The 15158-nt window shown below is 30.3% G+C and overlaps 2 protein-coding genes and 1 long non-coding RNA gene across 8 annotated transcripts in view; 2 read left to right on the top strand and 1 right to left on the bottom strand.

Annotated features, from left to right (window-relative positions):
- Positions 1-2634, top strand: part of LOC132916881 (general transcription factor IIH subunit 2) — an 83049-nt gene extending 80415 nt beyond the window's left edge. The window contains exons 1-8 of one of the 3 annotated variants that reach the window (XM_060977302.1): positions 61-690; positions 780-840; positions 914-1115; positions 1199-1327; positions 1398-1571; positions 1647-1903; positions 1980-2229; positions 2319-2634. In XM_060977302.1, the coding sequence (XP_060833285.1) occupies positions 782-840; positions 914-1115; positions 1199-1327; positions 1398-1571; positions 1647-1903; positions 1980-2229; positions 2319-2450 (1203 nt within the window). In that variant the 5' untranslated portion in view covers positions 61-690; positions 780-781 and the 3' untranslated portion in view covers positions 2451-2634. Of the gene's footprint in view, positions 1-60; positions 691-771; positions 841-913; positions 1116-1198; positions 1328-1397; positions 1572-1646; positions 1904-1979; positions 2230-2318 lie in introns of those variants that run through there. The other 2 variants (XM_060977301.1, XM_060977303.1) reach the window with 2 other exon arrangements.
- Positions 2635-3003: 369 nt separating this feature from the next.
- LOC132916876 (cationic amino acid transporter 3) lies at positions 3004-14792 on the top strand. 4 transcript variants are annotated; one of them, XM_060977291.1, is made up of 11 exons: positions 3004-3226; positions 10871-10999; positions 11443-11693; positions 12263-12391; positions 12613-12873; positions 13126-13415; positions 13495-13835; positions 13913-14076; positions 14159-14325; positions 14397-14505; positions 14607-14792. In XM_060977291.1, the coding sequence occupies exons 3-11, from the start codon at positions 11465-11467 to the stop codon at positions 14726-14728; spliced, it is 1812 nt and encodes a 603-aa protein (XP_060833274.1). In that variant the 5' UTR covers positions 3004-3226; positions 10871-10999; positions 11443-11464; the 3' UTR covers positions 14729-14792. The 4 variants fall into 4 exon arrangements, with proteins under 4 accessions (XP_060833274.1, XP_060833275.1, XP_060833273.1 ...); XM_060977292.1 differs by having other exon boundaries at positions 10871-11052; positions 12278-12391; XM_060977290.1 differs by having other exon boundaries at positions 10871-11052.
- Positions 4405-8109, bottom strand: LOC132916856 (uncharacterized). Its single transcript, XR_009660218.1, has 2 exons — positions 8018-8109; positions 4405-7920 (listed from the first exon to the last, which is right to left on the bottom strand). It is a non-coding gene; the product is annotated as an uncharacterized LOC132916856 (long non-coding RNA).
- Positions 14793-15158: the final 366 nt, after the last annotated feature.

Below are 15158 nucleotides of genomic sequence, written 5' to 3'. Positions count from 1 at the left end.
CCCGCCACGGCAACAGCTCACCTTTTTGGCGGGAAAATGTTACTCGTTAATTTCCCTTTATCTTCTTTTGCAAGAGATTCTTCATCTATAATTATATATTTTATGCTTGAAATATTATATTCTAGTGAGATTATGAGGAAAAAAGAAATTGTTTATAAAAAAGGGAGTTTGTTTTATAGGGTCCGTTGTCTAATTCAAATATGCCGCTTTTCTTCGTCAAACTCATCTATGTTCCGGCATTGGGTCGAGTATAGAAAAGGCAAGTTTATGTTAATTGATGTCAAGATTTGGTAAATAGTCATTGGTTATTACCGATTTATGAATTCTATATGCGATTAATTGTTCTTTAATTTATTTATAAATTAAAACTTAATGCGCTAGAGCATTTTATTTATGTTTGATATGTTTCTTTCAATTTATGAACAACTTAAAAAATAGATTAATTCTTGTATTAAACCGGACGAAAGTTGTATGTTGTATGAAGATTTTTTGTAGAAATTTATTATATTGTTTTGACAATTTCTTTCTTTCAACTGTAATTTTATGTTGTTAATATTTGCCAATTATTAAGAGACGCGTTTAGCTTTTCAATCATATCATTGACATATAAGTTTTAATGTCAGCGATAATATAAACAACATTAACCTTATTTCTTCGAAAGATTGAATACAATCATTTAAAGTAAGCATTGTTCTAAATTTATTGGAAAAAAAGTTCGGAATATAATTTTTTAATTAAACAAATTGAATTTGATCGTGGTATTTATTTCAGAAATTAAGAAATGGCTGATGAAGAAGAAGAGAAAGAGTATAGATGGGAGACTGGTTATGAAAAGACATGGTATTCATATTTTTTAAAGTACTTTAATGAGTTATTATATACAATTATTATATGTAAATAATTTCTTATACAGGGAAGCAATCAAAGAAGATGATCATGGATTGTTGGAAGCATCAGTTGCAGATATTATTCACAATGCCAAAAGAAAACGTCAAATGGAAAAGAAGGTTGGTGCCAGATTAGGAATGATGAGGCATCTTTATGTAATTCTTGATGCTTCTGAATCAATGTCACTTCAAGATTTGAAACCAACTCGTTTTCTATGTTCCTTGAAGGTACCTATTGATACCTTTATACTATATTTGATACTATATAATCATATATGTCATTATATTTTGTTATAAATGAATTTTTTTAGCTGTTAGAAGATTTTATTGAAGAATTCTTTTATCAAAATCCTATAAGTCAGTTAGGAGTAATTATCACAAGGAATAAGAGAGCAGAAAAAGTAAGCGAATTAGCTGGAAATTCTAAAAAACATGTGAAGGTAAGTTTTTTTAGACCATTGTTTATATTTTTATTTTGATCTATAAGTACGTATTTTTATATATTTGTAGGAAGTACAAAGCATGCAACAAATTGCACCAGTAGGTGAACCTTCGTTGCAAAACTCCATAGAGTTAGCTTTGAAGTCATTACGTCTCCTACCATCACATGCTAGCAAAGAAATACTTATAATAGTAGGAGCACTTACAACATGTGATCCAGGAGATATCAATGAAACTATACAAGTATATATTATAAATTGTAAGATGTAATTGTAACACAAATTATACTAGAATGTTACATGTTAATTTTTTTTGTAGAACATGAAGACAGATTCTGTCAGGTGCAGTGTGATAGGTTTGGCTGCTGAACTATATATTTGTAAAAGAATGGCAACAGCAACTGGTGGAGAGCATGGTGTTGCATTGGATGATAAACATTACAAGGAACAGTTAAATATGCACATAGATCCTCCTCCAGCTGCAACTAGGTTAGATGCTGCTCTTGTAAAAATGGGTTTCCCTCATCATGCATTACATTCTTCTGCAAATGATTCAGCTATGGCAGTTTGCATGTGGTAAATAATTTTTTAATTGTTAATTCATAAATAAAATGTTCTTTTAAAGGGAAGAAAATATCTTTTTCTTTTACAGTCATGCAGAAAGTTCAGATGAATCTGTTAAACTTCTTAGTACAGGATATCTCTGTCCTCAGTGTTTGAGCAAACATTGTGAACTTCCAGTAGAATGCAGAGCATGTGGATTAACATTGGTGTCTGCTCCACATTTAGCACGGTCCTATCATTATTTATTCCCTGTTGAATCTTTTAAGGAAGTTGTATTCAGTGGAACTCCTTCAACTTGTTATGGTTGTCAGAAGATATTGTCTCAAAAAGACAAGAAGGTATAATCAATCCAACACAGCATGCTTTAATAAAAACAATATACAAATATAATTTACAAAATATAAACTAGAACTGTATCTTTTTCCAGGTATACATTTGTAATAAATGTAATGAAACATTTTGTTTAGACTGTGAAATATTTATTCATGAATCTTTACATACATGTCCTGGCTGTGCTACCAATCCAGATACATATCAAAAGTCCACAGATAGAAATTAATTTATTCAATGTATATAAAATAAAATGAATTACTTAAAGCAAAGTATTTTAATAGAATATTGAACTTAAGTTTTATAAGCAATAAATTTTTATAATGTAGAACTGGTTCGTGATGCTCGTATAAAAAATATTTTTTATTAAAGAGGAATGAATCAATGAAAAGACAATAATAACATTAATGGAAGTTCGTTTTAATTTTTTCTTTATATTAACCACTATCTGTCAAATATTCTCTGTGTAATGAAGGAAGTTCTCGCAACACACGTGTAAATACAATAAATATATTTATTTTAGTAAAAAATATTACATACAAAAATTCTGTAATGATTCAAATTGATTGAAATGATTGAAATTGCCATGATTGGTGTATTGTCTTATTAACAGATTATGGATTTAGAAAGTATAATTATGACGAATATAAAATCGTTTAGGTGTAAGGAAAATAAGAGAATTGAAGTTGTTTATGTACACGTGAATGATATACAGGCTTCTTCCCCCAAGCAAGGAATCCAAAGTTTTCGAGTGGTAACGTGGCCGCTTTAAAATCATGGTGGGAGGTGATTGAGGTTTATTAGCTAGCAGACAGGTGGAAGCGAGCATCGTGATATTAGAGCACATTATTAGTTTGCGATCGTCCTCCGGTGCGACCGGTTTTACAGTGCCGACCTACTTCCGATTCAATTACGTATGTTCATCCTGTCCGGACAGAGTGACTTTACATGTGAGAAATTTTCCACGCACCTAGTTTCCTTCCTAACGCGCACCTTCGAAGTCAGGTAAGGATAATGTCGTTCGCGTTATACGTTTTCCTCAACAATAAACAATAATTGCTTTTCGTCCTCTCATATATAGAGATTAAATTTATATTAATATATATATACTATATAGCCTATACTTGAATTATGGAATATTTTTACACCTTCTCATAATTTGTAATAACGAATACGCGCGCGTACATGTATGCGTGTGTCATTTCTTATCTATTTTTACAAATACATACTCATTTCATGCGTGCAAATGCATTTATGAATAAATAATCAGGTAATTTTTGTTTCTATCCTTATTCCTGTTTTAACACAACGATGGTATTCTATATAGAGATGAATATGAACATGTGCTCGTTTGTTGTATGCGTCATAGAATATATACAAACGACAACAAGTAAAGGGTAGAAGGTTGTTACCGGCTCTTGGAATCTTTCTCTGTGATAGGAATCGGTGTAAGACTGTCTTGTGTGCGATATCTACAAAAAGAAATTTATAGTTTTTATTTATTTTTATTTTATTTTTATTTATTATTTCTTCTATAACACTTTCTAATAAGTAGTTAGTAATAATTACTAGTAATAATAAACGTTTTTATTTGCAACTTGTAACGAAGGTTAGTAAGTAAGCTTATAGTATAATTATTAACAAAGCTAAAGTATTAGCGATAAGCAATATATTTCTTCGCAAAACATCAGTCTCAATAGAAAATACACTTTTTGCAAAACAATTATAGATTGCGAATTTTATTTTTAATGGAATTTCTTGAAATGGAAGATAGTCAGAATGTTTAACGATGACTGATTGATAATTTATACTATTCATAAATTAATTATTAATGAAAATATAACGTTGTATTTTGATAAATGGTTTGCCAGTACAAAAAATATTTATATTGCAAATTATCGTTGTAAAAAGAATTAGCTATTATTGTTATAAATAAATGCATGAAATCGAATTATTTCGGTCGTTACTAGTGATTTATTATACCGTGAGAATCGACTTGTTGATTCGTCGCTATCATCTTAACGTCATTTGGTAAAATGATTGATAGCATTAGGTGATCAAAGAAATTTAAATAACAAGCTATATATCATTTTTGAATACATGTATTACTTATAAAACAGAATTAATTATAAATTGAATGAAATGAACCGGAAATTTTCTACCGGAAATGATAAAAAACGAGATTTGATATCAACTTATCTTTATTTCGTATGTATTTCAGAATATATTTTTGATAATCTTATTTTAATCATTCGAGCCTATCTTTGAGACACTTCAAAACCTGAGATAAAATATTAATTGTTCATTTTCGGGAATGAAGAAACTCAAAGGATGCTTATTCATTTATGTCAGTTTCGTGTAAATAGAGTGATAGGTAATTAATGGTAAAAATTGACAATATTCTACTTTCATTTAACATGATTAACGATTTGCAATAAAAAATGCAGTTTTATTTTTAATCATAATTCTACGATTAAGAACGACGATATATTATTCTTAGATTTCTTATCCAAGTTTGCAAATGGAGCGATATGATAAGAAGACCAAATGTCACCTGTTTTTAACTGCAATCTTTCAATTTTTATTATTGAATTATATAACAAATTAATTAATAAATCTGAGTGATAATTTGAGTAATTTATTTGTTTCATCGGAACGTCATTGATTTATTTTGTCAGTTTATCGAACATAAGATTTAAAAGATATCAGCTACTTTCAAAAATATAGGTTTTAGAAGATATAGTATTGCTTTTCTAACTGATCACAGATTAGAACTGAATCTGGTCCATGCCAGTAATGGCTTACAAGAATTCTGCTACGTGGTCTAAGATAGATATAGAAATGAAGTGAGACAGTAACACTAAGAAGTATTGGAGATACGCTGACCATTGATCAAGACAGTACTTCTTTAAAAGAAAAGAATTTTTAGTAAGATTATACGTTACGTGATCCGTATTTACGTGTATAGCGTTTGTTACGTGCATGATTTTCATTTACTCTGTAGTTGTGTAGTGCAGATACAAAAAAACTCCTTTCTCCTTCATTAGTACATACTTTCAATCCGCATACCTGGCTACGTGTGTAATATTTGATACTCCAACTAAGAATACGTATCAGCTAAAAAGAATTTTGCAAGAGATTAACTTCGCGAAATATTTTGGTTTTTCTGGATGTCACGTAATGCTAATTGTCTGTTCGTAGAAAAAGCGGATTTAATTACGGTTATCTCTATACCTGTTCACACATAAATTTTTTCTCAAGGCATTTCAATTATTTACCATTGTTTCCATTCCACTGTGTTGAGTTCATTTTTTCTGTTTTATCTGTTTTTATAACTCGTTCTCGTTACGTCGTTATTGTTCCCTTTTTATGACGACGGTTATAAAAGTGAAAATATAGATTTCAAGGATCAACGAGTTGCCATCGATACTCACATATGTACGTAACACGTATGCGATATACTCCGGTAGTGCAACAAACATTGTGTAGAAAGGACCGCCGCTGAAATTCTTGATTAATTGATATCAAGTTGTCTATAACTGCATGTATAATAATTGCTTGATTTGTTATATAAATATTATATTTGAATCACGAGTTTGTTCAATAGAAGATTATGTTTGTATAACAAATACTTTGTCGAGACGTCCGATCGAAATGTGTTTGCACATTAATCGCAGTCTGACATCATGCGCAATCGAGTTTCGCTAATCCAAATAATTTCTTACAAATTATAATTACATCAATGAAATTTCATTTCTCCTTTTTTCCATAATTAATAAAATGAATACGGAACTCGATAATCCGGATTTGGATCATTCAATCCCGATAATCCGGATTGATCGAGATTAATCCGGTTTAACATGTTGACTATTGCGGTGTTAACAGGTGACCCAAGTGACTAAATTTTTAAGAATGATTAAAATAAGATAAATTTCATGGATCGATTAATTTTCAATTGGATCAATGATTTAGATAACAGTGTTAAAATATTTTAATTTATCGCTGTTTTCAAATATAAAATTCACGTGACAAACAATGCATGACGTTGACGAAATCTGGATGAATAGTCATACTATTTTTACATTGAATGTTTGTTTATTCGAAACTTGTTCATCTGAAATTTAGATTTTTCTCTTCTACAGCTTCACCTCCATTTTTCTTATTTCCTTTTCCTTTCTCTTAAAGCTCACAATACACCGTTAATTTTACGATTCATAAAGAGGTGGTATCATTCTTAAAAAATTCTGTAAGTTTACAAGTTTCTATGAACTTACTTCACTTTACATAGGGAACGGTTCAGATTATGGTCGTTTATCAATGATTACGGTTCGATCGGCGATTCAAGCTGAATTTACACCTACCGTTTTGGAGGATCATCGTGAATGACTCATCTACAGTGAATGTGAAAGATGAAAGCTATAGTACACTATATCAGCTCAATTCATGGTCATTTTGGACAAAAACAGTGTTTTTCAATGGTTATCGAAAACTAAAAAATGTAAATTTGGCTAAAGACACGCGGAACATATCGTCGGCCTTACCTGGTGTCAGGCATCAGTAGCCTGGTTGGTGAAATTGCTATATGGTTCGCATATGGTTTGTAAATAAAGACATTACGCAAAGGCTCGTTCGAGGGGGATCGCGCAATGGGGACACGGTACCACTGCGTCTCTCCTTAATTGGTCTGTAACCTTGTCACGTTGACCAACCTGGGTTCTACATAATCTGTTTGGCTCCCTATCGCGCCAATGTCACCGAAAATTCTAATATCGATCAATTCGCAGGTTTATCCGATAAAATTTCACAGTACTCGATTGACGTGATCGATAACGCTTAATTACGACATCACAGAAATAAAATGATAAAGACTCGAGAGATATTTCTAGAGGTGAAAGAAAAATAAAAAAACTCATATATTAGATCATTTGATAAGATATATAAGATCTTATAGATTTGTAAGTGGTTCTAAATTACTTCCCGTTTTTCGTTATATAGTGTGTTTGACAGTGTGATACGACATGACAGTTATAAACAAAAACACTTATAGGTTATTTCAATTGGTCGATATTACCGACACGAAAACTTTGAGACTTAAGATAGCATGAGGTCCTAATTAAGATAATCAATCTCTCAATCAATTGTAGCATTGCTACAAATTTGATAACTGGCTCGAAATTTCAAGACATTAACTTTCATACGATATGTTTCCACGCTTGGTGTTTACTTTGTTCTTCAGGTGATTCTATATTTTGAAATGTGCGATTATCGTCACGTCTCGAGACTTTCGTGCTGCAAGACGAATAATCTCACTTACTATTAAATATTTACAGTGCAACTTCAAAGAAGAATATGCAGTGACTATAAAAAGTATTCTTACATCATTTTGCTTATTATAGTATTTACGTATTAATTAATTAAGAACTAGCATATTAAGTTTCATATCAAACTATAATATGTAATATATAAATATAATATGAAAAATACAAGTATGAATAGTTTTTGTAGCCATTGTATATTACATTTTTGATAATTTTACATCTATAATTTTATATCGTGGAAATTGGAAATCAAAGAACGAATAATTTAGTCATAATTCACCGTGTTCTCGTATATGTCAGCATATATATATATGTACGTGTTATAGATATCGTAAACGTGGTGTAATTACAGCAATGCGATGTTCGGGGAATCCTAATGTACTGTAGATAGGAAAGTAGAAATCAAGATGCGATACGCGTATGGTCGTAAATATATACGTAATGACAAGAGTCATTCCTCTTAGTCTTTTTAATTTACCGATCACGATCGTCGTTTAAAGAGATCAAGGTGATTCACAAACACGTAAATGATTGACAATTGTCAACAACTTGGGACAATGTTAGACAAAAGAATTCTAGAGAATCTATTCATTAAGAATTAGGTAAACAGTGAATCTTTAATAAATATCAAAAAATGTAACATAATATAATTTACATATTGTTTTATCAATAATAGACATTTAATAGAAACCAGATTAAAGATCCAAAAATATTAATTAAAATGAATATTTTAAGCATAATTTAAAAAGAAAGTAATTTATTATAGTATTATAAACAGTTTGATTCTATAAAATAGAAAAATATTTTAAATATGAAAAAATAAATACTTCACTCACAATAATAATATACGTAATTTTAGAAATACTAAAATAGCAGTAAAATTAAAAAAAATAATAATAATCTTTAGTAAATTGACTGGAAGAAAAAATGACAAATAGATTATTGAAGATAACAAATGAACAAAAATATTAAAGATGACTACCTGACCCTTGAAGAATAAATACCAAGATTTTTGACGTGTCTGGGAAGAATCTTTGTTATCCTTGAACAAAATATCTATGCAAACTATCTGACGCAAAGTATTGAAGTTTATGCTAATGATTCAACTTGAATTTTATTTCGATATTGTGATTTAATGTCTTGTTTCAACGAAAATTATCCTTATTTATCGCTGTTCGTTATATCCTTGTTAACGCTATTCTAGCTCTACCTATACGAAAAAGTTATTGTATGCAAGTTGCATTGTCCGTTGCAGCAATATAGTTGTGCAACGAACACATACATATATCATATACCTATACTGGGTGTTCCATTTAGCTATAGCTCTTTACACAAGTTGTAGCTCTAAAATGTTAAAATATGAAAAAGATTTCATTGCGGAAGAACGAAAATTGATTGCTGAAAATATTTTAATTGATTAATTTAAATGATATTTGAATTTTAATTTTGTCAAATTTAGTGTATGAAAGACGCAGAAAATGAATGCAAGAGTATTTGTTTCTTGTCTTTTACACGTTATATTCTACAATTATTGATGTATTTTTATGAATAAAATACCGACATATTTTTTACACTAACAATTATGTGAATCTCTGCAGTAAAAAATGTTAAATTATAAGAAGCTTTCAAAAAAAAGACGACGTTAACAATAACCATCATTACTTAAACTTCATGAAACATAAGAGCGCGTACAACTCAGATGTCAAGCTATTTCTTAGCTTCTACCTACTTTCTTTTTCGGACATTTAAGCTATACAACAGAGAAAACACTATTAAAATCCGTTCAGTAGCTTTACGTGATGTAAGTACAAACAGACAGACAAAAATTCTAAAAATTAGCTTCTTTGACTTTGTAGCTTCCTGGATGATTGTTTTATTTCTTTTATTCGATGTACAGACACAATCCTTTTACTGTTTTATTATGTGTACACATATGAATAAAACGATGTCTCGATTGAAGTATAAAAACGCGTACAAATATATATATTTATACATGTATATATATATATAAAATAAAGGTGATCCAGAAACCTTTAAAATATCTCCTTTTCGGTAATGAACACGTATACCAAATAATACCTACATCATTCGAAATATATTTCAGTTAATGATCTTTTTTATCTTCTATCGTTTCAGAGCTCATAGCTTGAGCAAATTACGCGAGAACCCCCGTACGTAGCTTTTAATTACATTATGTATAAATCAATTTAGGATACTTGCGATAAAATGAGCTGTAGACTATATCGAAGCACGTTCACAAGTAGCGTTAATATAAAATTATGAGTGTACGGAGATGATTAGTACGAGAACTGCAAGAAACATTGCTGGCCTTTCTAATGCATTTCAGGAAGGTAAACATTGCATTTACTATTAATAATCATGTATCTGAATATTACAAAATTTCCGTGGTATTTGCTTGAAGATTAAGATTTGCAAACGTTCTTGAATAAATTTGATATTGTTAAAATACAAGAATTTTGATATCGTTCCTTCGTATTATATTAGATGTCATATCAATAATTTTCATTAAATTTTATTAATCGATTTCTGAAAAAGGGAGATTATATCGAAAAATTCAGAAATGCTATAATTGCAAAAGATACGAATATTCTGCTTATGTGTGAATGTGAATAGAGTGCTTTTATGCTTTTTTATCTTCGCTATCTTTATTATTTATTAAATTAATTACATTAGTTTCAAGAGCAAAAATCGATTAATCTACCTCTTGTCGTCCTGATTAGAATGTGCGCCATATGATATTCTCATCAACATTTTCATAAGATGATAACGACAAAACAATGTCTAATATCTATATACATTCTAGTAAGCGAAAGAAAAAACATATTTTTTTGTGCAAGATTTTGTGATATGAAAAGAGATATTAGATAAGGCAACCATTCATAAACGTAAAGCGTATAACAGTTCTGTATTATTCTGGATTCTGTGTGTAGGTTGAAAAATTATTTAGAAATAATCAACAATCGTTTTTATTGTATTGATCTTATTGTATGATTTATTATCTTCATAAAACATTATCTATCATTATCGTCGTGTATCGGTGCTCGGTATATCTCGCAAAATTCTCATTTAAGTAGATTTATTATGGATCAAGAAGGAAGGAGATACGTATTGAGCTGTAGAAATCAAAGTGACCACGACTTCGAGTAGCTAGCACCAAAATATTGTCAGACACTCTTCAGACATGAATCTGTATAAATATGAAACTTAATCTACTAATTATTCACGAAAGAATAATGATATTAATAATGAAAATTGACTTGTTGCTTCATGATTGTTTAGGTATACATAGGAATATTTTTATGTATTTCAGATGCGGAACCCCGAGTTTGGAGTTCAAATAACAGCAAGTTACATTCTTCTTGTTCAAACGCTTTACTTCTATCAGTGTTCACTTGAAGAATATTGAATGATTTTGGAACCTTGGAACCATCGAACCTTGGTATTTTAAAACTTCAGGATACCAAGTTCAAAATTAATCATCCCTTGCTACATGTATATATTAGTCTTATCGTATTTAGTTCTATTAAACTGTAGCTTTATTGTATCCAATTTTATTAAAATTTCATTTTATTGTACTACGGTTTATTAAATTATAGCTTTATTATATTTTATCTTCTTTATACTATTGCTTCTTCTTTTCTTTTATTCTTTCTTCTTTTTTATATTAGTGTTTCAGTATATTTAGTTTTACTAAATCTAGTTTACTATTTAATTTATTAAACAGTTTAGTTTATAATTTAGTTCAGTTCGCTAAATTTAGTTTAACGGTACTTACATTGAATTTAGCTTCTTTAAATTCTATCTTTAGTGTATTTAATCTTATTACAAGATAAAAGATTAAAAACAACAAGTTAAGCCACAAATATTATTTTTTGCGCGAAGGAAGTGAAAGAGCTCGGGTGCCATGGCGAGCCGAATATGGAAGGTGTTAACTCGGAGACGGATCGATGAGAACCTCGAGAGCAAAAGCGAGCTAGCTCGGGTTTTAGGCTTGTTCGACCTCACAGCACTTGGCGTGGGTTCGACCCTCGGTCTCGGTGTTTATGTCCTTGCTGGCAGCATCGCCAAAGAGACGGCTGGACCAGCCGTTTGCATCGCCTTTCTCATTGCAGCTATCGCTTCCGGATTTGCCGGTAAATTAAGATGGCATTCGCGCCTGTTGCCCGGATATTGACAATTTGTTCTTATCAAAAACATCATTAGTTAAACAAGCCTCGTGATAACGCCTGGCAAAGGTTTTTGGCAAACTGAAATTGATACTTATTATAACCGCTTGTTTTATATGTAGACTACGAATATTTATGCATTTATGGAAAATTTAAAGATACATATATGTTCTTATGACACGAAACGCACTTAATATATAAAAATATAGGAATATCTGAAGTATAGTAATTGTTACAATATTTAATTAGTGAAACAAATATTTGCTTACATTCTCTTATTTTAATTATGTTCATCAAAATATTGCATAAATATTTTTATATTATTTATATAAAATATTCTTACGAGAAGAATTTTATTACAAACATGTTTTGTTAAAGCTTATGTTTAAAATTAACAATGACTTACGGTAAACAGAAGTATTTTCACTGTTTCATTTTTAAAATATTATGTACCTTGTAAAATATGGTATTAATTCGAAAATATAGCTCCTTAATAATGAGTTGCGTATATAAAGACAGTCATTTTGAATTTACAGGAATGTGTTATGCAGAATTTGCTTCTAGGGTTCCCAAGGCAGGATCTGCATATATTTACAGTTACGTGACAGTGGGAGAATTCATTGCTTTTATCATAGGATGGAATTTAATTTTAGAGTATGTAATAGGTGAGCAGACAACGATTGTAAAAACCATAATTACTCTGTCTAAAACTCGATCGAAGATAAATATTCTTAAAGGAGTACTTGTTTTTCCAAAGAGTATTAATTTTATCAAAACGTATTAGAGTCTACTATTCGTAAGAAAGAGAATTAAAATGTTTTACACAATTAAAATAAAAATATTTGTCTAATTGTTAAATTTATATATACATATACTCCTCGATTAGGTACAGCAAGCGTCGCTCGAGGACTTAGCGGTTACTTGGATGCGCTGACAGGAAATGTGATACGCGAGAAATTGGAAGCCGCAATGCCTATAAACATCTCGTTTTTATCAAAATACCCAGATTTCTTTGCATTCGGTGTAGTAATACTTCTTGTAATCTTACTAAGCGCAGGGGTGAAGGAATCGTCAATTTTAAATAATATATTCACTGTAATAAATCTGGTTATCATTGTAATAATTGTAGTGGCGGGGTCCTTTAAAGGTAATAATTGCAAATTATCATTTAAAATTAAAATACCGATCAAGCTTTCTCCATGACTGACCCCCACCATATCATCCAGTTATCTTGTCACTCGGTGTCTTATAATTTCTCTTTAATCACGATTTATCTGAATCTATAATATTAAACAGAGTCTGTAAATATTTGTGAAAGAAAGACCTTGAGCGTGCAATTTAGTTTGTCTTGCCATCTAAAAGCTTAGTGACCTTTGCTGATTTGATTGTTACCTTTTAGCTGATCCAGCTAATTGGAGGATATCAGTGGAGGATATACCCAAGGACAAACCCGAAATACATGCAGGATCAGGAGGCTTTATGCCCTTTGGTATAAGCGGAATAATGATCGGAGCGGCAAAATGCTTCTACGGTTTCGTCGGTTTTGATGCTGTGGCAACTACCGGTGAAGAAGCTAAAAATCCTCAACGCAATATACCCATAGCCATCGTTGTTTCCTTAATTATAATTTTAATGGCTTATTTTAGTATCTCAACCGTGCTAACTATGATGTGGCCTTACTATGACCAGGTACATTCATACACGAGTTAAATTTTAATTGGAGCTCTTGTTATTGTTATATTTATACAGAAATATTCTGTATATTTAGAATGTCGATACGCCATTTCCATATGTTTTCGATAAAATTGGATGGACTACTATTAAATGGATCGTTAATATTGGTGCGGCATTCGCATTATGTACAAGCATGCTTGGGGCGATGTTTCCTCTACCAAGGGTACTTTACGCTATGGGTAGCGATGGGATAATTTTTAAGCAACTTGCAATAATACATCCGAAAACAATGACACCCATTTTCGGCACAGTGGTCTCTGGCTTATTTGCAGGAATCATGACACTTATTTTTGATCTTCACCAATTAATTGACATGATGTCTATTGGAACATTGTTGGCATACGCAATAGTGGCGATATCTGTTTTAATATTAAGGTATATGAGGGTAATAATATTCAAATATGTTTATTTGTTAATTACACTAAATCTAACATATTTATTGTATCATTTAGATATCAACCGAAGGAGTGCGCATCAAATACTCGTTCCGTATCAGCAATGAATGACTACAAGGTAACGTCAATCAGCATATTAAAACAAATTATTAATTTACAGAATCAGAAAGAAGTAACTGAGATGTCTAGTAAAGTTGCAAAATGCAGTATTGGAATTTTATGTAAGTATTAAACGGGGAAAAAAGTTATTTACCAATTTTAACATAATTAACATCGCTCTTATACGTTTTGTTATTGTTACAGGTATTGTTATATTTATTATTGCGCTTTTTATTAATTCTGTAGATACTACAGCATTAGGCAGCAATGTGATAGAATTAGTGATATTAATCGTACTTGTAAACATATTATTATTAGTTATGATTATTATTGCAAGACAACCTACTCAAGACATTGATTTAGCATTTAAGGTAAGTCCTCTAAAACAAACTATAAGAACAAAACAATTAATATCATGTTTAATTATCTTTATCATTTGCAGGTGCCATTAGTACCACTTCTTCCATGTTGCAGTATTTTCATAAACTTATATTTGATGTTGCAGTTAGATAGTTTTACTTGGATCAGATTCGCTGTTTGGATGCTTATAGGTACATACATATACATACAAAATGTTGATAATATTTGAAAGAGAAACCAAAAGCATTATAGCCTATAATCATATGTTGTTAATTATCTTTATTTTTCACAGGTTTTGCTATTTATTTCTTTTATGGCATATCTCACAGCGAACAAGGAAAAAGAGATAAAAGAGAAGCAGAAATGTTAAAACGAAAGTACGCGGACCAAGTTAGAATCGTAACCAGATTCTAATAATTATCTCGCAACATGTGATATTTTTTTGTATATTTTAATAAAAATTGCTCAGAGAGAATAATCTTAGATATTACGCATGTGAATACTGTAGCAATTTTAAAATACGAACATATTCATCTTAGTACTACATCTTTCAATATTTTTTAATAAATATAAAATATTAAGATAGGATATCATCCTGATTGTATAGACTATTTTTTATAAATTATTCTTACAGAGGAAAATAGATTTTACCATAAAAATTCAAAATTACTTCAAAATTATTTCATTTAGGAAATCTGAGTTACTCTATCGTATATAAGGTTGTGTGAAAACTTTTGTTTTCTTTTGTTTTATACACTAAAATGTGTCGATATATACTGTACATATTTCATTACTTATTTAGATTCCGATTTCATGGATGAAATATATTGTTTTATATTATTTA

This window comes from Bombus pascuorum, chromosome 2 (genome assembly GCF_905332965.1).
Source record: "Bombus pascuorum chromosome 2, iyBomPasc1.1, whole genome shotgun sequence".
NCBI lineage: Eukaryota > Metazoa > Arthropoda > Insecta > Hymenoptera > Apidae > Bombus > Bombus pascuorum.
The sequence above is the reverse complement of the archived record's forward strand: the minus strand, read 5'-3'. Positions and strand labels throughout refer to the sequence as shown.

Coding starts and splice junctions, on each gene's coding strand:
- LOC132916876 (XM_060977291.1), top strand. CDS start 11,465: ATGGCGAGCCGAATATGGAAGGTGTTAACTCGGAGACGGATCGATGAG. Junction 12,874..13,125: donor AGTGGCGGGGTCCTTTAAAG/GTAATAATTGCA, acceptor GTTACCTTTTAG/CTGATCCAGCTAATTGGAGG. Junction 13,836..13,912: donor ATATCTGTTTTAATATTAAG/GTATATGAGGGT, acceptor TGTATCATTTAG/ATATCAACCGAAGGAGTGCG.